Raw genomic sequence first — 24367 nt, 5'->3', positions numbered from 1 at the left:
TTGTGAACAGTACAGATTATGATTTAACGAAATACAGTTGAGTAGACTCTATCTGGGGTCTGGGTTGATTGATTGTACCTCTAGCTTCGATCCGGATGACTTGCATACATGCGGTCTTCAAATCGTAATTGCTAATTCATATTGAAGTTCTTTTGTTCAAGGAAAAGTGAACACCAAAAACAGAGAAAAAGAAAATGAAACTATGCTTGTAATGTAACCTGCTGTATGGTTTTCAGCCCTGATCCTTTTCTCTGAGACTAGTAAAAAAAAAGCGTTGTGCCAAGGCTCCAGATTCCAGACAAGCCCCTTCCGCTGTGCTACATTTACATGGAACAAAGGGCTGATGCAGGTAGATCCAATCTAAAACTAAAAGTTTGTGTTCTTGATCCAGTTTTGGGGTGGGCAACAGGTGGGGCCATAAGCCCGGTTCAGGCCAGCCTGTGGACTGTTGGCCATTGGGTCAGTTTGGGTTGGGATTCTACATCATCCTGCTGAAAACAAAGTAACCCAAGGGATCTCTGCTAATTAGGGTGTCCTAAATGAGGACAAATGTATTGTTGCTGTTACTGATTGTAGACTGCCGCCCTTGTGAGGGTCTTGGCTACATCCGTGATGCTCACAGCAGTGTCGAGAGTCAGCTTGAAAGGTCTTCGATGGATCCGCGGATTCGTCACTAAGCTAAGCTCCCAATTAGCCTCTTCCCCTCATTGATTCTACAACACGCCTCCTCTCTGCATTGCATCCATTGCTCACAAAGCTACGATTACCAAAAACAACGGGAAAACAAGAATCAAATAAAACCCTGAAGTGTAAAGAGGTATAACCATTTGGAAAAAAATAATTGAGAGAGCTTAGTACTCTGATGGCGAGTTGTCAGGTGCCACGGTAGGCCAGGCAGGGTGAAGACCAGATTAAATAGAGATGGGCGGCCAGGGAGATGCCTTTTCAATTCAAACATAAAAGCATAAACCTCTAAAATTCTGGCCCAGGCTCAGCCCATGGCGGGTTGGGCTGGTTCCGGCCGTTAATCCAAATCAAAGAAAAAGTTTATTAAAGATGGAACCTAACTCAAAACTTTTCATAAACTGGCTATTTGCATCTCAAAATGAGACTCTTAGTCTTGGCCCTACTCCAAAGTTCCATGTCCTGTTTAATATGGAGACGTCGCTTTTACAAACTTCTTTCAGCAGTGGCTTAGCATTTCAGAAGAAACAAAACCACCCCTGTCGATAACAAGTCTCCACGAAGCATCACTGAATGAATGGTTAAAGCTCTTAATTCATAATTATCAAATTCATAGGTTTAATGTCTGTCGGATGCACACAAATTGGAATGACTAATAATAGATTTGTCCCGCAAATATCATCATCCATATATAAATGTGCCTAGTTACACTTGAATAAGATAAAAAAGTCCGAACTCTGTAAGACTTCTAACTCTTACGACATCTGAAAGAGAGCAACTACCTGGCGAAAAAAAGAAAGAAAAGCACAGGACGGGTACAAAAAGTGGCTGTTTTTCCTAGGATGGAGTTTTTTTGTCAGAATCGGCACAACCGATCGAGCAGAACTTTCAAAAGTATCATTACGTTGCTGCATCAATCAGTGCATTTTCACAAACACAATATGTTAAGACTTTTTATACGAGAGAGAGAGAGAGAGGTGCATATTCTGCACGTTTTCTAATGCCAACTTTCTTGCAGTTTCTCTCTCTTGCTTTTAGAGGCTTCCTTCAGTGCGTTATTTTGGTGAGGGATGGTGACGAAAAAAGTGCGGCAATTACTCTTTTGGTGTCTCGTTTAAGGGCATGTTTGCGTGCCACGGAAAGCCCCAGCTTTCCGTGGAAACACAACATTCGATGCGTTTCTGCAGGGCCCATCGCAGCAATGCAAACCGTGGGGCTCCATCCCCCACCCCCCTCAGCGGAAACGTTTCCCGTTTTGCGGGGTGTGGTCTCCGATTCATTATACGCAGGACGCTCCGCGCTGATTGCGGCATGGAGCATCCTTCCACAACATGCAAATGCCCCCAAGTGTTATGTCATTAGAGATTTCCCCTGAAAAAGAAAAAAAAATAGCTGTTTGACATTTACACATTTCCGTTTTCTCCCAACATACCCGAAAGCCATAATATCTTCAAAATATTGTTTTTTCAATTTTGTAATTTCAGCATGGTATTGATGCAATGAAAATATTTTTATACAGTAAAATATTATTCTTATACATATTTAGAAAAGGAAAACTGTCCAACCAAAGAAAGGTTCAAAATCTACAACATATGATAATTGACAGTATTCCTTCTCTAAAGATCGAAATTTTCATCGATGGGACATTACATATTAGATTTTTTTCATTCATTTAGTAAAGCACCATGTTTTGGATTATGAATTTTCTATGTTTAAATGCGTTTCTTAAAGTACTAAAAATCAACAGCCCACAATACTTTGTATTGTGAAGTTTTAAATGCATTGTGAGCTATTAATTTTTCATATCTATGTCGTAAAATCCTCGTGTAAAGCATATTTCTTACTAAATAAATTATAAAAAACAAATATATGAAATCCGATCGATGAGTTGCTCAAGCATTGGAGAAGAGAAGTCTTTAGCTCGTTGTTGGTTGTAGACCTTGGACCTTTCTTTGGCTGGACGGTTCTCCATTGGTAACGCTCTTCTCAACACAGAAAAAAATGAAAAAGAATAAGCCAATTATAGCATTGTAAAGCATGAATAAATTTTTTCCAGTATAACCGAGTTTTCAATCCATTCGAATAAAACCCCATATTCCTACAGAAAGCTACCACCCAACGGACTGCAAACGGATCACCACCAAGTTGGTCGCTAAACCCCATTCTCTTCAGCAGATGCCTAAGCATCTAGACACCAAGATACATTGACCAAGCTGGTTATATTGATGCAATACCAACCATCAGCCCCTGTTAATCTCACACATCACCAAAAGATGGGATACCAGATGCATCATATGCTATTTCCCAAATTATTTAATTACTGATACAAGAATGGAGAATCCTTCTACGGGCATTTGTTGCACACTGAGGAAACGAGGCCATGCAGAACAGCCCCTTCCGTGGGAAATTGCTTCTGTTTTCATATGAAACTTGGGGTTTCCCATGAAACAACGTGGGCAAATTAGTTTCACCATCCGTGGGAAAGAGGCCCTCTTTCATATGAAGGGTCGCTTTCCCACATTTTGGGGTGAAAATAACGCCCCTTCAGTCTTCTATTAAATCATGGCACTTAGCCCCTGGCTCGAATGCCTTTTAGCTTAATTCCCAGATATCCAATGTTAAGAATTAAAGCATAATCGCACAAAGAAAATACGGTTGTTAACCTGAAAAAAGTTGTATAGATAATCTTGACTTGAGTCATCTATTTCTTTTCATCACCATCAAATACTGCTCAGCTAAATCTCTTGCTAAGGGTGCAAGTACAATACATCACCACTAAGAGTAATGGGGAAAACCATGATAGCTATTACACCCTCCATCAACACAACCAGGAAGGAAACAAAACAAACCCAACCTCCCCCTGATCCAAGCATGTGATGGAGTATGGGGAAAAACAAAGGGAGCCGATTCCCTTTGATTCGTTCAAATATAAAACACAATATGATTTCAACTCCCACCTTTAAAAAAAAAAGACAATTTCTACTCCCTGCACTTCTTTCAAGTTCGAGGTGTCGCCCCTGGCATAACCATAGTCATTCCTTTTTCTTTACAGAAATTTCGGATTTCTTAAAACTTCTTCAGTGCAGACACTAGACGATGCTGGGAATAAAAGCTTACCTGTTTCTCCATATTCAAAATCCCAAACACCATGAGCTTTCTATCCTCATCTCCAGTGAGCACCATGTGAGACGAAGAAAAGGAAGTCAGGATGATTGACTCGGAGAAGCCTTAACCAGTTATCGGCTGCCTGCAACAATGAACTGGCCTGCTGGCGCTCATAAGCTCCAGTAGGCATCCATACAGAACTTTTAAATTTGTAGGAGGCTAGACCGAAAACAGGTAGTGACAACATTGAAGATGTATCAAGGGCAGCACTAGAACATTTGGAATGGATCCCTCCCATTTGTGCAAGGTCACTTGCTGCAACTGGCAAGAACAAGTGTTATCAGTAGGAAATCAAAGTGAGTGCATGTGTGCTTGTGCAAGAGGGATGTAATGCAGGCATGCAATTGTCTGCATGTGTCGATCCAATTTCTAGACATAACCAACAAAATAACAATCATAATGACCTAAAAAGACAAAAAACATTAATAAACGGTGATACGGAACATAGAAGTCCAAGTAGCAAAAACTTGTCAATATTGCAAGAATCTAATTCCAGTCGTGAACACAGCAATGAACTAGCACGTTCCCTGGATTAGGTTATGATTAATGCTACACTGTCTAATTCAAATCAATTAACAAAATTGTGAAAAATCTTAATTTGAAAGTCCCACTGCCAAAGAAGTACCAGCGATAGATGCAAGATCTAAAATCAGGATTCAGGATTCGTCTGCAACTATGATCTGGTCATAAGGTCATAACATCAATGTCGCAGTATATGGCCTCATCCAAAACTAAGTCCAAAGACAATATCTGACTCTTCAATAAAACCAATGAGCTAAATAATATTAACATGTAGTTGACTCATCTAAGCTCCAGAAACACTCATGTGAGCCACTGTCAAACCTGAGCCTTTGATTGGAAGCAGCCAAAAATCATTTCTCAGAAAAAGGACTCAGATATGCATAAGCACCCATTTTTTAAGGCTTTCCACGCCAAGAATTAACTAGTTTCTAGTCTTCAAAGTTTAGGCACGTAGATTCATTTGGCAAGTACTGGTGCAGAGCAATACGCCAAACTCATGTCATGAAGGACTCAACCAAATTGACAGCCCAATCAAAAGCAGATATTGATAATTGGATAATTAAACTCATCACTCATGCATGAGACTAGACTGTAGATACTATGCAAAATACCCCAACAGGAACAAGTCACAAAGTAAAATAGGAAATACAATGGAAAAGCATGCTCACACACAGAGACACACCCAGGGGTGCCAAGCATCCCAAAGCCCAGTAAGTCCTTCCGAGCCTGACCCAGCCTGATTAGTAAACAGCCGTGTTCGGGGTAGGCCTGAAGCATCATTTCAATGGAGTCCCATCCTGCCTGGCCCATTCACTAATCGAGCTTAAAGGGCCTGACCTAATCCAACCAGTACCTACCTGATAAGTCCCAGGCTGAAATGAAACCTGATAAGCGACAGGTTGTGCTTTCAGTAGCCAGGGTTGGGGTTGGGCCCTGGGAGGGGAGGGGACGGGCGGATATTCACTGCAGTTTGCACTTCAGCAAATTTTAGCCTCCAAATGAACATCTGCTAGATACATGACCAGTATACATCTAATCAACCTATGTGGTCCTAATTCATTCTAGAGGTTGCATATGCATAATTAACGAGGGAAAATACGGAAAGGATGCGCTTGTGCATGGGTGTGTGTACAAAGAGAAGGGAGGCACAAACACATGCCAACCAACCATTGGTGACAAATAATAAGACAAAAAGGCAAAGCCACCTCTGCGTAACTCTCAACCAATCCACAGGAAAAGAGTGGCAGAGCAAGGGTGCAAGGATCATCTATGTGCATGGGCATTGCACATGTGTGTGTGCATGTGTAGTGTGTGTGCATGTCTCTGTGAATTTTGGAAGACGCTAATAGGTTGAGAAGGACCCCTACCTCGAAAAGGTGTGGAGAGAGAATGAAAAGTTAGAAAACAAGCATCCAAATCCCGCAGTGTTGGACCCATTGGTATCCTGTATATTGGGTACCTGCACCAAGTTCCACTTGTACTGCTTAATTATTTGAGATAGATTACAAGACTGTCCGTTGAAAAGATACAATATATGCAGAGACATTAGATAAAAACTCATTGAAACTCACCATGCAACAGAAATCCAACTCGCAGGCAACAAATCACAGCTCCTCAATGTTTTAAGTTTAGGAAATTGACATGCAAGATCCAGAATCTGGAACAAGTTAAACATCAATTTTATTAAACCCAATAAAATCATGGAAACAATCATCAAAAGTAAAAATGCCCAACCAACTGTGTAGAGATCCAAAACATGCCTTGTCTGTTAGAGGCTGCCGACTATAGGGAGGATTTTGTTCAAAAAACTCAAATATGAGACAATTGTGAGGGTTATTACATATATCACTGTCATCACTTGAAAAACCTTCTTGACTTATTGATGACTTTTCTCTTGAGTACTGTCTATCCATCCTAGGCATGTTCACTTCGTATGATGGATAGCGCCATCTCCATGCCTCCTTGTTTGAATTTTTCAAGCTTCTCTCATAGTCAAGATCAGAACTACCATCACTACTTGTGTCCCGGAAAGACTCCGCATCACTCTCCTCACCAGGTCGCCTGAGTAGAAGAAAAAGGAAGAGGGAAAAGAGAAGGAAAACTACATTAGGAAAAACTGCAAAATTGTCAACAGTATTTAATGCAAATCTCATAGTTCCTATACCCTAACTTGATCTTCAAGGTAAAACCTCATATATATGTCTGTCATTTTGATCTTGCTTTATATGAAATTAATACCAAATCTAAAGGGTAAAATTATGCCCCTTGAATGTGGACATAGGCATGGATACGAAATATCAACATGAGAAATCAATGAAAAAGAAAAGAATAAGAGTATATATTTTTAATGATTAACTTTATATATATATATATATAGAGAGAGAGAGAGAGCATTAGTAGAAAAAATCATTGAAAGAAGGAATAATATGCATATCAGTGTATCATCTTGCTCACAGTAATAGAATTCTATATTTTGTTCCACAACCCCTGATCCAAAAGGGTACTCCACAGTTTGATCTACCAAATTCGCTATGGCTCAGTGGATCCTAATGAAGTACTAAATTTTCTAGGCAACTAGCAACCTGTGACCACAAAACTTAGATGTTTCAACACCAAACGCTTGGTGAAAATGATGAAAATAGAATCCCGATTCTATATCTTTTGGCAGATTTTAATGAGAAAACAGCTTGCTTGATCCGTCTCCAACAAAAGTAGAAATACTAAAAGGGAAGGAAACATAAATAACCTGGAAAACTCAATAAAAGGACTCACATCTGGCAAAATCCTAATACAATTTATTCTAGGGACCACACATCATTAAAGTGGAGGTTGGGTTGGGTCATTGATGAGCTTTTGGAACCTGCCCAACATGGCTGAGCTTGGGTGCAGTTATTGGTAACAAAGCTAACTGACTTACGCCTAAGCATGGGCTGCAATTTTCCTTTTTCAATTGGCTGACCCGACCTGAAGTTCATGCCTAGATGTCACCTAGTTCCTAAACACACCCAATTCACAGCACTTGGTTCACTGCATTGATAACGCCACCCAGTTTGAAATTCACCCCCCAATGTCACTCAGTTCCCGAACACTCCTAATTCATGGCACTTGAAGGCTGAAGCAAGGTTCATCGCATTGATAATGCTATAAACCATGTCACGTAGATACAGGTGTGGAAAAGGGACATGATGCGGATGTGCTTGGTACAACACGGTCAATTCTCAAAAGTTAAAACACGGAGACATGGCCATATACATTCACAGAGATATGTGCGTGTGTCAAAAATTAAAACATAGGGACATGGCCATATACATACACATAAATGTGCATGTGTGTAAACCAACAATTCTATATCGCTATATTAGGAATATCCAACAATAAAACTAAGTTGAACACTTAAGGCAAGGGTTCACCACATTGATGAGGCAATCCAACTTGAAATCCATCTCCTAACCATAACTTAGTTCCCAAACACTCCCAATTCATGGCACTTGAGGCAAGGGTAATCCCATTGGTAAGGCTATAAACTATGTCATGTAGATGCAGATGCGGGAAAGGCACATGATGTGGATGCACTTGGTATGACATGGTCAAAGATTATAACACGGGGACTTGCACCTATATATATATATATATATATATATATATATATATATATATATATATATATATATATATATATATATACCAGTGTTGTTAAAAAGGCACACCTCGCCAAAAGGCGAGGGCCCTTTTGCCTTGAGGCACACATAAAAAGCGCAAATTGTATGAGGCGCATGCCTTATACGATATGAGCCTGAGGTGTGCGCCTCATTTTTTGTTTGGATCAAATGGGGTCCATTTGACCTAAAAAGGAGGAGGCCCGACTGATTAGGGCATCCACCCTCTCTCTCTCTCATTGTCTCCCTCTCTCTCTTTGCCGAAAGGAAGAAGAAGAAGAAGAAGAAGAAGAAGAAGAAGAAGAAGAAGAAGAAGAAGAAGAAGAAGAAGAGGTCTCACCTTCCCTCTCTCGGTAAGTCTCCCTCTCTCTCTTCTTGTTGTCTCCCTCCCTCTCTCGTTGTCTTCCTCTCCCTCTATCTCTCCCTCTCTCTCTCTCTCTTTGTTTTTCTCTCTCTCTCGGTTCGCTACGAGCGAGAAGAAAAAGGACCCTGTCACCCAGAGGTACGCAAAATTTTTTCTTTTTCTTTTCCTCTATTTATCTCTTCCTCTTCATTTTCTCTATAGTCCTCGTCTTCTCTTTTTTCCCCTTTCATGTTATTTTTCTCCTCCTCCTCTGAACTCTCACCCACCACTCTATTTTTCTTCTTCTTCTTCTTGTTTCCTTTTTCTTTTTTCCATTTTCAGCTTCTGTTTTTTCAGTTATATACATATATAACATATATATTCTGTGTTTGGACAAGTGTATATTACATATATATTATATAATTCATGTATAATCTGTTTCTAAGTCATGTAATTAGTTTCTCAAATATATAATCAGTTTCTCAGTTACATATATATATATATATATATATATATATATATATATATATATTTGTGTGGAAAACAAATATGCACACACGTTAGGATGTTATATTTTGCTGACAAGCCTCTTATGCTGTGTAGTTTTTTTCATAGCTATATATATATATGTGTGTGTGTGTGTGTGTGTGTGTGTGTGTGTGTGTGTGTGTGTGTGTGTGTGTGTGTGTGTGTTTTCTTATCTTTTTTCACACAACAGGTATTGGCGCTTGCTTTGTTGTTTCAACATGAAATTCTTGCGTAATATATGTTGATTCTTATTGAGTATGAATCTGAATTTCAATAGGTATTGGCTCTTAATTTTTTATTGAATGTTCATATTTTATTTCTTAGATACCTACATAGATCAAGTTGGATTAATGTTACTTTTACATGTTAATCTCACATTTTTTGGTATTTATTTGAGATTTTCTATTTCTTAATGGTCGTTGCTTCATCAATAAAGTATTTCTTTTATTTTTAGATAAATTTTTAAAGTTTTTTATAAATTCATTTTTTTTTAGGTTTGTGCTTTATACCTCGCCTCAGTTTTTGGTGGAGCGCTACGCTAAGCTTCAACGCTTTTCACAACATTGATACATACATAAGCATCCAATAACAAAACTAAGTTAAGACTGAAATGTATTATAATTGATGACAAAGAAAGAACACAAGTGAATCTAAAATAAGCAATCCAGATCATAAAAAGAAATAGGTAAAGATAATGACACACTGTTCATTCGACACTAGTTTAACTATATCCATGAAGCGTTTTGAAGTGTCTAAGTGCCACATCATGTTGTGTCGCACAGGATACACATGCTAAGTGAAGTATCTATGTGACATAAGCCAAAAATGGGTCCGACCCAAATGGATCTAAACTCTAATCCAAATTATCTAGTCCTAAATAGATCAATATCCAGCTCCAGACAAATAATATTGCTTGGAATAAGGGCATGATTGAGTTCCGGTCAGACTTAAACTAAGTAATAGGGACACAGCTAACCATCACCCGTACCCGTGTCGACACACCTAGGTACGGGTACGGGCACCGGATGCAGCACGGGTACGGGTGGATGGGGTTGGCTCTGGTCCAACACAGATCCAATTTGAAAACCCATATTTTCTCTTTTTCGCTTATTTGACCTTGGATCAAAGGGCCTTGATCCAATAAACCCTCCCGAGCCCCCTCCCTTGCAAAGAGAGAGAGAGAGAGGTGGTGGGACAAATGGTTTTGTTAGCCGCCTCTCCCTCCTTTATTTATACCCTGCCTTTTTTACCCCTTCTTTATTAAAAATACAAGCTAAACCCTTATTTTATCAAAAATATCAGTCTACCCCTCACATTTATTAAAAACATCAATAAAATTAACTTTTTATATTTACAAACATGGATCTTGGACAGAAATCCATAAAACCATCTCTCTCTCTCATACACACACACACACACACACACATATAGTCGTGTCCCCGTACCTACATTTTTTGAAAGTGTCCTGTTGTACCCTCTGTATTCATACCCATGTGACATAGGACCTAAATCAATATTTAACCAACACAAGTTATTGCCAATCAGTAGTATGAATTGTTGACTAGTTGAGTTATGGATTTCTCACCATTGATAGCCCTAAGAATATTGCTCAATGACCACTATCTATAAAAAAAAGGCGTGTACTCGCATGCAGGCACATAGCGTATGCAATTGCACACAGAGTGGGAGAGTCTACGGTGTGAAGGTGCACATTCAAAGGATTTTGAGGGGCCATCTTGAGATCATCAAAATAGGAAAAGATACCAAAAATTACAGTTTTCAAATGCATGCAATATTTTTTAATTATATCTTCCAACTAAAAAATTAAAAAATGCACACACACACACACACTCATTTAATTCTGGCATTTTTAGCAGTTTAATGTAGTTTGAAAATCTCAATGGTCATAAGCTATGTCACATGGGCACTTCACTTAAAATGTGAACCCCGTACTGATACGACACACCACTCGGACACTTCACGGACACGATACGACACTTCATCAACATAGTCAAACCAGTTTCACGCACAGTTAATATTGTGTCATTAGCTTTATCTATTTTCTTTTATGATCTTATTTACTTATTTCATATTCACTTGAGTTATTTTTCTTTTAAAATGTCATCAATTACATTACACTTCAATCTCAACTTAGTTTCATTATTTGATGTCCTAATTGTAGTAATTTAAAATTGTTGTTTTACACACTCACACACATACATAGTACATCTATGTGTGTGTACAGCCATGTCCCCGTGTCCTAGTTTTTGAAATCTATCATATCACAACTAAGCGTATCTGCATCGTGTCATGCACCCGCATCCGTATCCATGTGTGACAGTTCATAAGATGAACAATTTAAACTGGGATCCTAACTATGTAACACAGACTCTTCTAATAGGGCACCACACCTGCACCATGCAGGTGTGACACTTGGACATGGCTTCCTTTGTGTCAGGTGAAGTCAACCACACTGACGTTCATTTCTGTCCAAAAGTAGATTCAGTTAACCCCAACCAAGTTCAGTTTTATCCATGTTATATATATATATATATAAATACATACGTGTATTAACTTAAAAGTGTTTATATATATATATATATATATATATATATATATATATATATATATATATAATACCCTCCCCGCACCCCCACAGCCAAGTTTTTTTAAGGTGCTGCATCATCTCATCCGCACCTCTATCCGCTCTCGCACCTATGTGACATAGGATCCTAAATAACCTTTGTACTCATGAGGCAATTCAATCAAGTAGTCCCAGTCAAGTTGGGGCTTTGAAAGAAAAGAGAAAACACTTTGGTTTGCCATTAGGCCTAGAAAATTGGAGCCATTTCAATTTAAATTCTTCTATATTTTTCCTTTTTTGATAATCAAGCAGGGGAATAGCCTCCGTGGGATTTTAACCCAAGACCCTTTTATGATAATGTGACTTAACCAAAGAGAGTTTGTCCTTGAACCATTGGTATTCTCCTTAATTCAACCCTCTCTAACATCCCAATTTCATGAGTCAATGTCATGGCCATCTATTGAAAGCAAACTATGCCATTGAATCTCATCACTGGAAAGCAAATATTAAGTGGTCTAGAGGTCCTGATTTATGAAAAGAATGCACAGGAAATGGGATGCCTTGCTGGAAGGAATACTGAATAAATCTAGTAAGCCTAAATTCATGGACTTTGGAGAAGACTTGCAAAGAAACCTTCAAGGCCTTGTGAGATCCATGACGCCATTCTTTGGGAAACAGGTAAAGAACAATGGTTATTAGATCCTTATATTTGCGCTATTGGAACCCAATGTGGATAATCTTCCGACAAATGATGGCATTTGGATCCTTTGTCGATTGCACATTTCTCCTCACACACAATTCTTCTTTATAAGCTCAGCATGTACTCTACAAAAACAAAGATATCAACTTGCTAATAGTTGAACCTTATATGACAAGAATAACTCATTGTTTTGGGCAGCCATGTATCTAATTTCCTTTTTTTCCTGGTATCGCCAAAATAGAGAGTATTTTGGAACAATGCTTGGAGCCTAAAAGAAATCGATGACATGCCTCGAGTTTGACACACAAAAAGAAATACTGGTTTAAGATTTGGAATTAATGGATTAAGGTGACGTGGAGGTAACTATGGCCAGATCAACATTATCCCCTTGCACCTACGGTTATTGTTATACAGTTTCATGCACCTATAACATGACCTTATCAAAGCAAAGCGTAGATCAGATCTTGACAGGCTAGAAGCATTGATTGCAGCCTTTTTTCTTTTTTTTTATTCAATTCAATAAAATCCCACTGTTGTGGTCCTTTTGTTTTGTAATTACTATATTTTTGATTGATTTATAAAGTTTTCTAGCAAAAAGGAAGAAATTCCTTATTACTTAGACAAACCATATATTTTGATTTTGTGAAACAATTTGCTTCTAGCAGACAACTTCCAACATGTGCATCTAACAAACGCTTCTGGGCACCAAAGAAACATACCACCTACAATAGTTTCCCAGAATATCGATGAGGCAAGAATACAGTAACTCAAGTTTCTAAAATGCACAAATTGAATGTTCACTTCTGGTGATCTTGTTCCAAAAGGATTTTTGAGATCTAGAAACAATCTTTATGGTCTGATTGTAAAGTTCATTGCTTCTGCATTTCCGACCAGAAATCAAGACAAAAAGAAAGTTCAAGTCAAATAAGACGATTATTTATGTTAGACTCCAGTCTTCAAACTAATTGAGTGATTCATTTATCCATTTAAGTTATTCACAAGACAATGTTGTAATCTCATCTAATATCCACAGTCAAAGTAGAAATCTACGTTACAGTTTTCCCAACAACACACATTGCCACCATAGGTCCGTACAAATTGTATCTGTTAAGTGAAAACAAAATCTCAATTTGGGTTAGTAAAAAGAGTTTTTGGGAAGCAAAACTTCTGATCCCCAATTTTCTCTGGTTTTCTATTAAATACATGTTTAAGCATGTTATCAGATATCCGGCTTTATTATGGATGAAGGTAAACATGGTCCTTAGCACGATCTGCACTTTGGAGGATCCAAAATCACAATTTTGGAGCTGTTCCACCAAGATGAAACTTACAAAATTTTGTCTTAGTCAAATTGAGTCTTGAAAACCTCAAAATTTTCCCACCAGCTGCATATATATTTAATCACCCATTAGAATGAAGCTATGAGCTAAAGAAACACAATCAATTAACAAGAATGTCCAGTAGGACTGGCACCAAGAAGTGCTGCACATATGAAGAGCACTCAGACTAACATTAAGCACTCTCCACATTGTGGCAATGTTGAAAACATTTGAAAATGAAAAGATGTAGAAAAAAAAACATTTTCAGGAACCCGATGGAGATAATATTCAGCACTGTCTTCTTTGAAATAAAACAATTGAACCGAAGATGTGAAAATCGCCATCCAATCATCCAATCTCCAAAAAAGACTACTGAAACACATTCTGAATATGCCATTGCAAGTATAACAGAAGCTGTTAACATTCTGATCTCAAATCTCCAAAAAAGGTACATAATAAAAAATGATGCAGGTGATTATTTTTATATTTCAAGCTAATCTATAACACAGGTCTCTGCTGACAAGTATTGCAGCCAGTGGATGCTCAAGCGTGCAGGCACACACACACACACACAGAGACCAGTTACTCTAAGAAGAAACTTTTTTATCATTATACAATGATTGATAAGCATATGTCCACCATACATCGTACCACTTGTCAATCAAATATTCACGTTACCTTCACTGGCACTATAAGAATGTAAATCATCAAAATCTTTTCATCATCAAATGGAAGAAATGTACTAAGCACTGATGCAAAACTAACATAATGACAAGTATAATTTACGTAACACAAAAATTTACAACCAAAAGAAAACACACCTAGGCTTCGATGAGGGAGAACTTGATAAATCTGCATACAGTTGGATCGCAGATAGATAAGGTACATAATACTGAACAACAGAATCACTCCCATTTAACACTAACGGCACACCGGCCCCATAAGCACTCCATTCCTTAAAAGACTCCCATAGATCACCAAGTGTGAAGAAGGGGTGGAACTCGGCATCACCATTTCTCCATCCCCGCATAGTTGTCTGCTGAAAACACAACGATGAACTAAATATCCACGAAGTAAAAAACGATAACAAATTGGAAACGAGAATTCTTTTCTTCTCATGGGTTAACCCAAGAACTAAATGAACGTACAATCAAAGAGAAAAAAATGCAATTTTTGCAATTTCAAAAAGCTGTAGAATTGAAGAAATAAAAAAAACCAGAGGTTCAAAGAACAGCAAGAATTGCATGGTAATGCAACCGAAGAACTAAATGATCGCAAGAATTCAAGCATTTCAATTAGATAAACTTTACGAATTGAGCTATCATGGAACCAAATAATCGAAGAGTAAAAAATGCAGTTCTTCCAATTAAGCAAAAGCAGAAGAATAAAATAATTAGTAAGAATCGTACCTTAGAGAAGCACTGTGCAGTTACGGTCGGTGTTGTGGCTTGAAGGAACCGGTCCAAGTTTCCAGAATGGAAATCCACAGAAGGAGAGCACACATCGGAGTCTTCCTCCGGAACCTGCTTCCCGGGATCAGCGGACTCTCCCCGGCTCTCTGGCGTCCTGATACCAGGAACCGGCTTCGACTTCGCCGGGTTCCCGTCACTGGGCCTGCTTCTCTGCAACTGCTGCTGCCTTCTAGCAGCAGGCGGGTAGTAGAACCGATCCCCAAACATCTTAAACCCTAATTCAGATGAAATGGAAAGATCCGCCACAATAGCTCCACGCCCTCCGTTCACCACATCGGCCTACGAATCCCCAAAAACGAACAGACGGACGAAAATACGGAAGGAGTGAATTGGGCAAAACCCAGAAGAAACCCTAACCCTAGAATTCCACCCCTCCGCCTAAAATCCTAGGGCTAGGGATGGCAATCACCGGCTCGGTGGCGAAGAGATCGAGAACGGATGGTCTCTCTCTCTCTCCTTCTTCTTCTTCTTCTTCTTGTGCTTCTCAGAATATCAGAGATCACAGACAACACGAGAAGGGGAGGAGAGAAAATCCAGAAGCGTCTAGAAGTAGAGAATTGCTGCTCTCATCTCATGACAGAAGAAGCAAACAAATCATATTGGTTTCAATATTAAATGGTTTATAATCTTTTGGGATTTCAGGTTAATCATTAAACACTGCTAAATATGGGGATTGTAATTTTATTAGTTTAGATTACTTTCTTAACCCTATCATGGGCCCTCTAACTACGAGAATGCCCCCACATGTTTTTTTTTAATCAAGGGATAATTCTTTTTAGATTTAATCCCTTCGGTTGTGATAGTGCTGCCTGATCATCTCGTTATCTCATTGATTATGAATATGTCTATTTTTTCCTTTTATATAACAAGGACCTATGTCATAAAGACACGTGGACATGAGGACTCGTCACAAGACTGACAAGTTCAAAAAAAAATTACAAGACAATTTTTTATTTGTTAATCAACAAAAAACTAATTTTTTGATATTTTAATGTTAAAAATGCAGTTTTATTAAAACAAAACCTTAATGCATTAAAATTAATAAAATATTGTCTGTATGGGTTGGTGTCCTTGTGATATAGACAAAAACTATTCTAGGAACATGGTTCACTTAATGGGCCCATAGATGATAAACAACCAATGGATGCCTGAAGTCGTGAAATGATACTGACCATGCAAACCACTGTACGATCTAGAGATGATTGACCCCGAGCAAGATGAGGTTCAATGTAGTAACATGATTAGTAAAACATGAAACTGCAAATACATATGATAGAAATGAATACATTAATGCCCACAAGGGCTTTGCTTTCTTAGCTAGAGGTGATCATTTTTTTATTTATTGTTAAGCTGGGGTTATGCAGACTACTTGTGTATTAATTTAAGGAAATTACATCTGTATACAAAATCACCCTTGAGATCAGGTGCAATATGATTGCACAAATATTTGTGATCACCCGAATCAGGTTATTTGTCAAATGAGATTTTTTTTTTCTCATTTGACAATCATGTCCATTGAAAGGTAAGCGGATCAGGTCATGCTGAACATGAGCGTTTTTGCTCATGCTGACATCATGGCCGTCCGATTTGCATTTTAAAAATCTCAAAAGTCAACAAAACCACGTGGCATTCATCCAAAATGCAAACAACAGACGGCCACGATGTCCGCTCATGTTCAGCATGACCTGATCTGCGCCCATTGAAAGAGGTGCTATGATTATTCCACGTGTCACTCTCATTTCTCACCCAAACGCTGTTAACGGCGTGACGCCACTCTCACTCCGAACCGACGCCCTTTCAGAGTTCCAACCACCAGAACGACGTTCGGTCGAGCTCAAATCCTTCCAGAGACTGGAGGTTGCAGAAAACTCTTCCTTCTGGTGAGAATCATCATTCCCTTCTCGGAATCGGGCAGAGAATGCGGGTGATGAGTTGGGGCTGCGGCGTGGACCACTGCGTTTTCTGCTATCGACACCCTGGAGACCGATCTAAGAGACGATACAGTGAGGAAGAAGGTGACGGTGGCCCACCATTTTTCGGCCATGTTTTAGCCGTATTTTCTCCGTTAGTCAAGAGTTTTCTTGGAAGGACGCCATGAGAGAGAGAGAGAGAGAGGAATCATGCGTTGTTTCAATGAAAGCAGCACTGAGAGAGAGGGAGAGAGGGAGAGAGAGGAATCCACTTTTTTTTATTAATTTTGTTGAACTTCGTTAACGGAACGCCGTTAACGGTGGAAAATTAAAGTGCCACGTGCACCTCTCTCAACGGACAAGATTGCCAAATGAGAAAAAAACTCATTTGACAAATGACCTGACATCCACCAATGTTTGTTGGTTTTGTAGGAAGAAGAAAAGCAGAAAGGAGAAGTCATGTAAGTTTTTCTTGATTCCTTTGTTTGTTTTTATTTACTTTTATTGTCATGGGAAGGCATGCTGGTTGTTTTCTGATGATGCCCACCCTTTATTCTGAGTTCAAAAAACCTGAATTTTATCTATTTCAAGAGGCAGGGGCGGAGCCACTGACCCACAAAAATCCCCCAAGGGGGTATGGGTCAGGGTGGGCACTCTCTCTCTCTCTCTCTCTCACCGCGACCCCACAGTCACCACAGACCCACGGGGCCCCGTCTCTCTGTCTTGCCCTCCGGCTCTCACTTGCAGTCTCTTCTTCCTCTCCCGAGGAAAGGCAAACCATTTTCTTCCCTTGTTGGCATTCTTTGATCTGGTTGTCTGTTTGGTTCTGTTTTTGTTTTTGGTTGTTCTTGTGGATAAGTTGGAGGGTCATAACTCCAGTGGATGTGCCTAGCCTTTGATTTTTGTCCACCGCCCATCTTTGTTTGTGCACTTGTTCCCTAATCAAATAAGCTGTACCATGTGTCGGCGATATTGATTTCAGACAGCACATGTATCCGTTCTGGTGGTCACCCATAGAACGAAAGAGCACAGCTGGAGGTGTTTTACCCTCGCAGTCTGCACATGGTGCTTCTTTGCATGAGAATCAGAATCAGCAAGCGGCTTCTTGCGATTCTGATTCATATGAATTTGATTTGGAGTCACACATGGTCCGTTTCTTAATTTGTTCGTTCGAGGTTTTTTTGGAAATTGTTTGTTTTTTCAGTTTTTTCTTGTAGTTTTATATTTTTTTTAATGGTAAGATTTGAGGTTGATTTAGGCTATGGATTCCATTGGCCTCTTTCCTTTTGATTGAAGAAATAATTTTTTTAAGTCTTTTATTTGGTTAGATGTTACAATTCGTAGAATCACTAAATGATATTTATGTTCGGTTTTTTGGTTATTTATTCATTTATTTACTTACTGAATTTTGGAGAGGAATTCTGGTACTGTTTTCATATTCAGCAATGCTTCTTTCTAATTTCAATAATAGTTTTGTTAGTGTAGCTAAATCCTTCCCTTTGTTTTTTTTTTGTGCATCGCACGAGAACATTCCTAAAAACTAAGCAATTGTTTGATGCTTTTGTAAGCCACCTTTTTTTTCAAAATTTCAATTACAAAACATTGTCAGCTTTTAGGTTTTTTTTTTGGTATTTTTTAAGAAGGCCCAACGGTTTTCCATCTAAACAAAAAGGATCTTATTGTAAAAAAAAATTTGTTTATTTTGTTATACATACGGTGATTTTATTCCCTTCTCTTGAATCTCAACATGGTCTCTCTCTCTCTCTCTCTCTCTCTCTCTCTCTCTCTCTCTCTCTCTCTCTCTCTCTCTCTCTCTCTTGGTAGTATAGCTGAATCTTTTTTTTTCATGCACCGCACGAGCAATGTTTGACAGTGTTTGGGTTTTTTTATTTAGGTATGTTTAATTAAGGTTGTAGGGTTTTTTGTATTTTTCTCCAATTAGCATTAGGCATGACATGAATATTTAATTAAGTATTTTTTTTGTGTTTTTTTCAATCAACATTAAACATATTCCATGAATGCATGCTTGATTTTGGTTGAATTTTTAGTTTTTTTTTTCAATTAGCATATCTATGAATGATGTTTTTTTGGATTTAGAGTCTTTTTATTGGTTTTTTTAATGAAATAAATGCTCAGTTATGGTTTTAGGGTTTTTCCAATTAGCATTAGGCATGACATGAACGTCTAATTAGGCATTTTTGTGGTTCTTTTTCAATCAACATTAAACATGATTCAATGAATGCCTTATTTGCAAGATGGAACACTAGTTTGATTTTGGTTAGAATTTTAGGATTTTCTATTTTTTTCAATTAGCATATCTCGGAATGATGTTTGTTAGGATTTAAGGTCCTTTTATTTTCTTTCAATGCCATAAATGTTTAGTTATGGTTTTAAGTTTTTTGTGTTTTTTTTTCAATTAGCACTAGGCATTAAATTAATATTTAATTAGGCATTTCCGTGTGTGTTTTTCAATCAACATTAAACATGATTCGATGAATGCATGCTTGATTTTGTTAGAATTTTAGGTTTTTTTTTTCAATTAGCATATCTGTGAATAATGCTTGTTAGGATTTAGGGTTTTAATTTGTTTTTTTTATTGTGCATCTGTGCCCACCCTAGTTCAGATTCCTGGCTCCGCCCCTATCAAGAAGGAAATGTTTCTTATGCACTCTCTGAATTTGAGATACAAAACACCCAGTTTCTCAGTTAAAGTGAAATTGCTCCTTTTCATAAAGGAATGTGGTCTTGTATATTCTTTGGATGGTTGGATGGTTTCCTTAATTTGTACATTTTGTATTAACGCTGACCCAAAATTCAACTTTTAAATTTGTGGGTTGAACTTGGAATAGAAGGAATATTGAAGAAACAAAAAAAGGTGGTTCCCTTCTCATTAGTTTTGCTACCCTCGTCTTGTTTTCAGTTTTTGGCTAGGGATGTTCACCAATGATGCAAGGCAACTAGAGCGTACTGGAAAGTATGGGACCCCAAGGGAGAAGTACCTTCAGGTTCTATTTGTTCATACGCTCTGTATTTTGGAACTCATGCTGTAAGCAGAGGTTTAATTGATGACTTATGTGTGTTAAGAGCAGCTTCTTGTTTCCATTATTGTTGTTATTTGTTGTTGGTGTGTGGTTGTTTTGCAGTTTGAGTAATTTGATATCTTGCAATTCCTTCTAGCTTTGCTACTGGAAGCCTAATGGTCAATAACATTCAGGGCATATTCTGGAACCAATGATAGTTATTCCATGTTTTATCAGATTCTAGCCTCGCTGTTTCTCAAGTCGTTTCAATCGAACCATCTTATCTTCCATCACACACAGCAAAACATTTCCTCGGGGATGAGATAAACATGTATGATGTATCAATGGTTCCCTAGTTTGATGCATGGATGCCTGAACAAACTATGGTCTGGAGTTAGGCTTGGTTTATGCCGTTGATTTTTGAAACTTATAAAAACCTATCCATGCATCGGAATCAAATGCTCCAAGAACTGATTCCTATAAAAACAAGCATATAGATCACATCTGGAATTTTGAAAAAAACACCAAAAATTCAATAAAACGTGTGGTGGTTATGTTTGTCATGTGTTTTAGTGGGTAGGTTTTCATTCCTTCCTCTCTCTCTCTAGATGTGATTATATATATATATATATATATATATATATATATATATACACATATATATTATAAAGAGTTCACATGCACCGTCATTTTTGCGTGCACAAAGTGTCATGCTTCTAGTTCCTCTGTTATCCAGTTATGAAGGCCGTGTAAAGTTTCAAAACTAGGTATGATTGTTTTCTGTTTCTTTGCATTTATTTTCATGTCTTTTGATGATTATAACATCGACTTGACTAAGTTTTAGAGCAGTTAACTAGTGACTCTAAAACCTAGAGAAAGGATTGGAATCTTCAATATATTACAACATTTAAGGTCTATTTATGTTAGATGATCCTCTATTATCTACATACAATATTCATTGGTAACTTGTGGATCTGTATGGTTGCCTTTATGCCTAAAGGGATAAGGACATTTGAGTTCTTAAATAATAATATCATTGTGTGCATAGTATAATGTAGACCTACTCAAGGGAAGTTAATCATAGGGTAGTAGCATCTAAAAAAATAAAAAATAAAGAAAAATCTTAGACATTCTCAACCATCTCTAACCACAGCAGTATTGAGCTTTGATAGAAGATCACTAACAAAGAACAACATTTAAATAGCATCAGTCTCATCATGATAAGTAACTTTGCTTTGCTTTTTGCCAAAATATTATGTTGTTTCTTAACTTTACATGCACACTCATTTGGTTTTCTTAGTATATGAATGTAGGAATTGGTCACAGAGTTTCAGAAGACATCTGATGAAGGTATGCACAGATTTATGAAGCTCTTAAGTTAATATGATTATTTTCCATATTTACTGCTTGTCTTGGTTAATTATATTTGGTATTATTAGTTGCTAACCTTTGTCTCACAATCTCTCCCTAGACCCTTCATTCCTACGGTTCTCATGAATGATGTACTTGTGAATTGATGAGTTATATGTGTGCATGTGCATGTGCATGTGCATGTGTGTGTTCATGAATCTGTGTTTGAGGGGTGGATGCTTACATGTTCTGGCTTCAATTGTTTTTGTAATGAGAAAGGAAATTATGATTTTATTTCAGAGAAACAAATACAAAACAATGTTTTGGTTAGACAACAATGCATCAACACCATGATCTAGGGATGGCAGTGGACCGGGGAGAAACGGGGCCCCGCCCCACCTTGCCCCGTTTGGACCAGGGATGGAGGACATGAAACGGGAATGAAGGTGGGGGATGGAGGTTAAAATCAAAACCTGTGCAGGGATGGAGGCAAGGATGGACTTACGCATTCTCCTGCCCTGCCCTGCCCTCCCTTGCCCCACCCTGCCCCGTCCCGCCCCGTCCCTGATCCCCGTTAGTAAACTTTCCTCTCCTTTAAAGATTGCAGTGGACCGAGGGGAAACGAGGCCCTGCTCTGCCTCGCCCCATTTGGACCGGGAATGGAGGTGGGGATGGAGGGCAGAATTTTGAGATGGGGCGGGAGTGGAGACCTTGTCCACTGCCATCCCTATCATGATCTATGTTACAAGCTCAGCAGTTGATATTCATGCTACTGTCTTGGTTTTTTATGGCAAGTCAAATAACCAAGATGTATATTATTCATCTATATCAGCAATCTCAGGCTTCCTTCTTGTATGATGCCTGTTGTTGAAATGGGTTGTCAATCATGTAGGCAATGTAATTGAGTGCCTGTTCTGGCTTCAGATGAGTATTTTCATATTCATGAATAAGATCAATTGATTAAGAGATTCCTCTTTTAGCATGAAGCATCTGTGATGCGATTGAATCCTACTCATGTGTCATAGTGTCTTACGTGTACTAGTGCTGATGCAATTTTCTTTCTTGGTGCAGAATCAAAAGAAAAAATTGTTGCCCATTTGGCTAACTTTGCATATGATCCATACAATTACAACTTTCTTCGTAGGGTAACCAACTTATGAACCCCTATGAAAGTATGAATGTGCTGTTTACCATGTCACAAACATGAGTAAAATCTCATTTTTCTATTATACACAGCTGAATGTGCTGGAACTATTTCTGGACTGCATCACTGAACCGAATGAAAAGTTGGTAGAGTTTGGAGCTGGTGGGATTTGTAATGCTTGTGCTGGTAAAACTAATAAACATGAATTCTTGCATAACCCATTCACAGGCAGTAACCAGAATTTTATTATCAGTATATGCATTGTGTGGTTTTGACTGTCTCTGACACTACTACTACCACTGCTGCTATTACTACCATTGTTTAACCTTTAAGGCAGTCCTATATCAGAAAAAAATCTCAGCCCTTGACCTTTTCTCTGCAGTTTTGTGCGACATTAACCGTTTCCATTTTTAACATGTGATCCGTCTCTTAGTTGAAAAAATTGTGTTGCAAAAAAAAAACTAGCTTCTTGCTAAGTCATTATTGTACCTCACTGTTTTCCAGGCATTTTCTGTGAAGATGGACAGTTGCACTCCTGATCAATGTTATCAGTATCAGTGTGTATCGGCCGATATATCAGCAGAAAATAGATATGCTGCAAGCCTGAATCAGCTATTTTTTAATAAATGTAAAAAATACCAAAAAATATTTTTTAATATTATTTTAATGGTTTTAACACATGCGACGTTATGATTGACACATAATAATTTTTTATTATTTTTTAGCCGATAATGATTCACTTGAGTATCGGTATCGGCCAATACAGCTGAATCGGTGGCCAAACGATTCAGGGCCGATACCAATACTGACAACATTGCTCCTGATATCACAATTCTATTTTGGTGCATGTTCAATTTCTTCTAATACACAACTGAAATGGATAGGAGGGCGCAGAAGTTGTGAAAATTTGTTGGTGTACCTTTCATAATTAAATTGATGATAAAAATCGCCACTGGCAGTTCTTTTAATGTATGGCACAAGTAATAGTTTGGTTTGTTGTTACTGCAGACCCCTCAAATGCAGAGGTGATAGTTCAGTGTGGAGGGATCCCACTGATTATACAGTGCCTATCAAGTCCAGTAAAAAACACTGTAAATCTTCGAAACCCAAATATTTAATGTTGGAGCACTAATTGAATCTGTTTAAGCTCTTCTGTGAATTGAAATTTTTCTTTCCTACGATAATATAATTGAAGTGACCGGTCTTTTTTGTTTCAAGGTTAATTATGGTCTTGGAGCTCTATATTATCTCTGCAATCCAGTGACCAAGGAAGAGATTTTGAAGCCTGAAGTGATTGAAGTAATCAGAAAATATGCAGGGGCAGAAGCAGTGAATGTGACTTTCAGTAACCTCGCCAAAGCTTTTTTGGACAAGCATGTTGATAGAACGCCATGACGAATTACTTGCTTTCCAAGGATTTTTATGTTGGAGGCAAGGTGGGATTTTTTTTTCTTTTTCCGGGGCAGTAATTGCTGTACAAAAAATGCTTCCAATTGGTTAAAAATTTATTCACACTATCGCCTCAATGGGTCTAGTTTGTGTTATGGTTGCAACTTGTGGTAGGCAGATAATGCATGGTTTAAGATGGCGATGGCTGGCTGCGAAAGGATGATAGGACATGAGTGCTTATTGTGAGTGGGAAGTACACTTCCTATAATAGTGTGAGCTGCATTTCTTATTTGCTTCCCAAACGCTTTCACCTCGCTTTCTGAATCACTTCCTCTTTGTTAAGAGTGGGCAACGGGCTAACCTATATTGGAACGTGAAGCTGACCATTAATGGCTAGAGCGTGGGCCAAGCCATCCAGCTCATGGATGAGCCAAGCGTACACCAATCTGGGTTGAGCTGGGTCCCCAAAAACCGGTCCAGTCATGGGGCCAGCAAGCAGCTCAACCCTACTACTTGCTTCCCAGTCACTTCTATCTTGCTTCTTATTTTTAAATATTATTGTGTAATTTTTAGTTATAACA

The 24367-nt window shown here is 38.3% G+C and overlaps 2 protein-coding genes across 7 annotated transcripts; one reads left to right on the top strand and one right to left on the bottom strand.

Moving 5' to 3' along the window:
- Positions 1–206: 206 nt before the first annotated feature.
- LOC149833627 (uncharacterized) lies at positions 207–15442 on the bottom strand. Of its 5 annotated transcripts, none has more exons than XM_090010913.1 (7): positions 14911–15442; positions 14323–14540; positions 6132–6432; positions 5943–6028; positions 5739–5830; positions 3802–4110; positions 207–757 (listed from the first exon to the last, which is right to left on the bottom strand). In XM_090010913.1, the coding sequence occupies exons 1-6, from the start codon at positions 15178–15180 to the stop codon at positions 3848–3850; spliced, it is 1230 nt and encodes a 409-aa protein (XP_089867039.1). In that variant the 5' UTR covers positions 15181–15442; the 3' UTR covers positions 207–757; positions 3802–3847. The 5 variants fall into 5 exon arrangements, with proteins under 5 accessions (XP_089867039.1, XP_089867038.1, XP_089867042.1 ...); XM_090010912.1 differs by lacking the exon at positions 207–757 and adding an exon at positions 2504–2666; XM_090010916.1 differs by lacking the exon at positions 207–757 and having other exon boundaries at positions 3340–4104; positions 14911–15440.
- A 1335-nt stretch (positions 15443–16777) lies between these two features.
- Positions 16778–24313, top strand: LOC149833626 (uncharacterized). Of its 2 annotated transcripts, XM_090009776.1 has the most exons (8): positions 16778–16988; positions 17316–17344; positions 19804–19888; positions 21217–21253; positions 22325–22398; positions 22490–22583; positions 23406–23488; positions 23616–24313. In XM_090009776.1, exons 3-8 carry the CDS (start codon positions 19817–19819, stop codon positions 23790–23792), a joined length of 537 nt encoding a protein of 178 aa, XP_089865902.1. In that variant the 5' UTR covers positions 16778–16988; positions 17316–17344; positions 19804–19816; the 3' UTR covers positions 23793–24313. The 2 variants fall into 2 exon arrangements, with proteins under 2 accessions (XP_089865902.1, XP_089865903.1); XM_090009777.1 differs by lacking the exon at positions 19804–19888 and having other exon boundaries at positions 16778–17344.
- Positions 24314–24367: the final 54 nt, after the last annotated feature.

Source organism: Nuphar pumila, chromosome 6, assembly GCF_984573655.1.
Source record: "Nuphar pumila chromosome 6, dmNupPumi1.hap1.1, whole genome shotgun sequence".
Lineage (NCBI taxonomy): Eukaryota > Viridiplantae > Streptophyta > Magnoliopsida > Nymphaeales > Nymphaeaceae > Nuphar > Nuphar pumila.
This window is presented reverse-complemented; position numbering and strand designations above follow the sequence as displayed.

What these genes read in the sequence shown, in the direction of transcription:
- LOC149833627 (XM_090010913.1), bottom strand. Translation starts at nt 15,180, where the DNA reads ATGTTTGGGGATCGGTTCTACTACCCGCCTGCTGCTAGAAGGCAGCAG. An exon ending in TCTCCCTCATCGAAGCCTAG is followed by an intron (nt 6,433 to 14,322) that starts GTGTGTTTTCTT and finishes TCTTCTACTCAG; the next exon opens with GCGACCTGGTGAGGAGAGTG. An exon ending in AGTTGGATTTCTGTTGCATG is followed by an intron (nt 5,831 to 5,942) that starts GTGAGTTTCAAT and finishes AACTTGGTGCAG; the next exon opens with GTACCCAATATACAGGATAC.
- LOC149833626 (XM_090009776.1), top strand. Translation starts at nt 19,817, where the DNA reads ATGTTCACCAATGATGCAAGGCAACTAGAGCGTACTGGAAAGTATGGG. An exon ending in TCAGAAGACATCTGATGAAG is followed by an intron (nt 21,254 to 22,324) that starts GTATGCACAGAT and finishes TTCTTGGTGCAG; the next exon opens with AATCAAAAGAAAAAATTGTT. An exon ending in GATTTGTAATGCTTGTGCTG is followed by an intron (nt 22,584 to 23,405) that starts GTAAAACTAATA and finishes TTGTTACTGCAG; the next exon opens with ACCCCTCAAATGCAGAGGTG.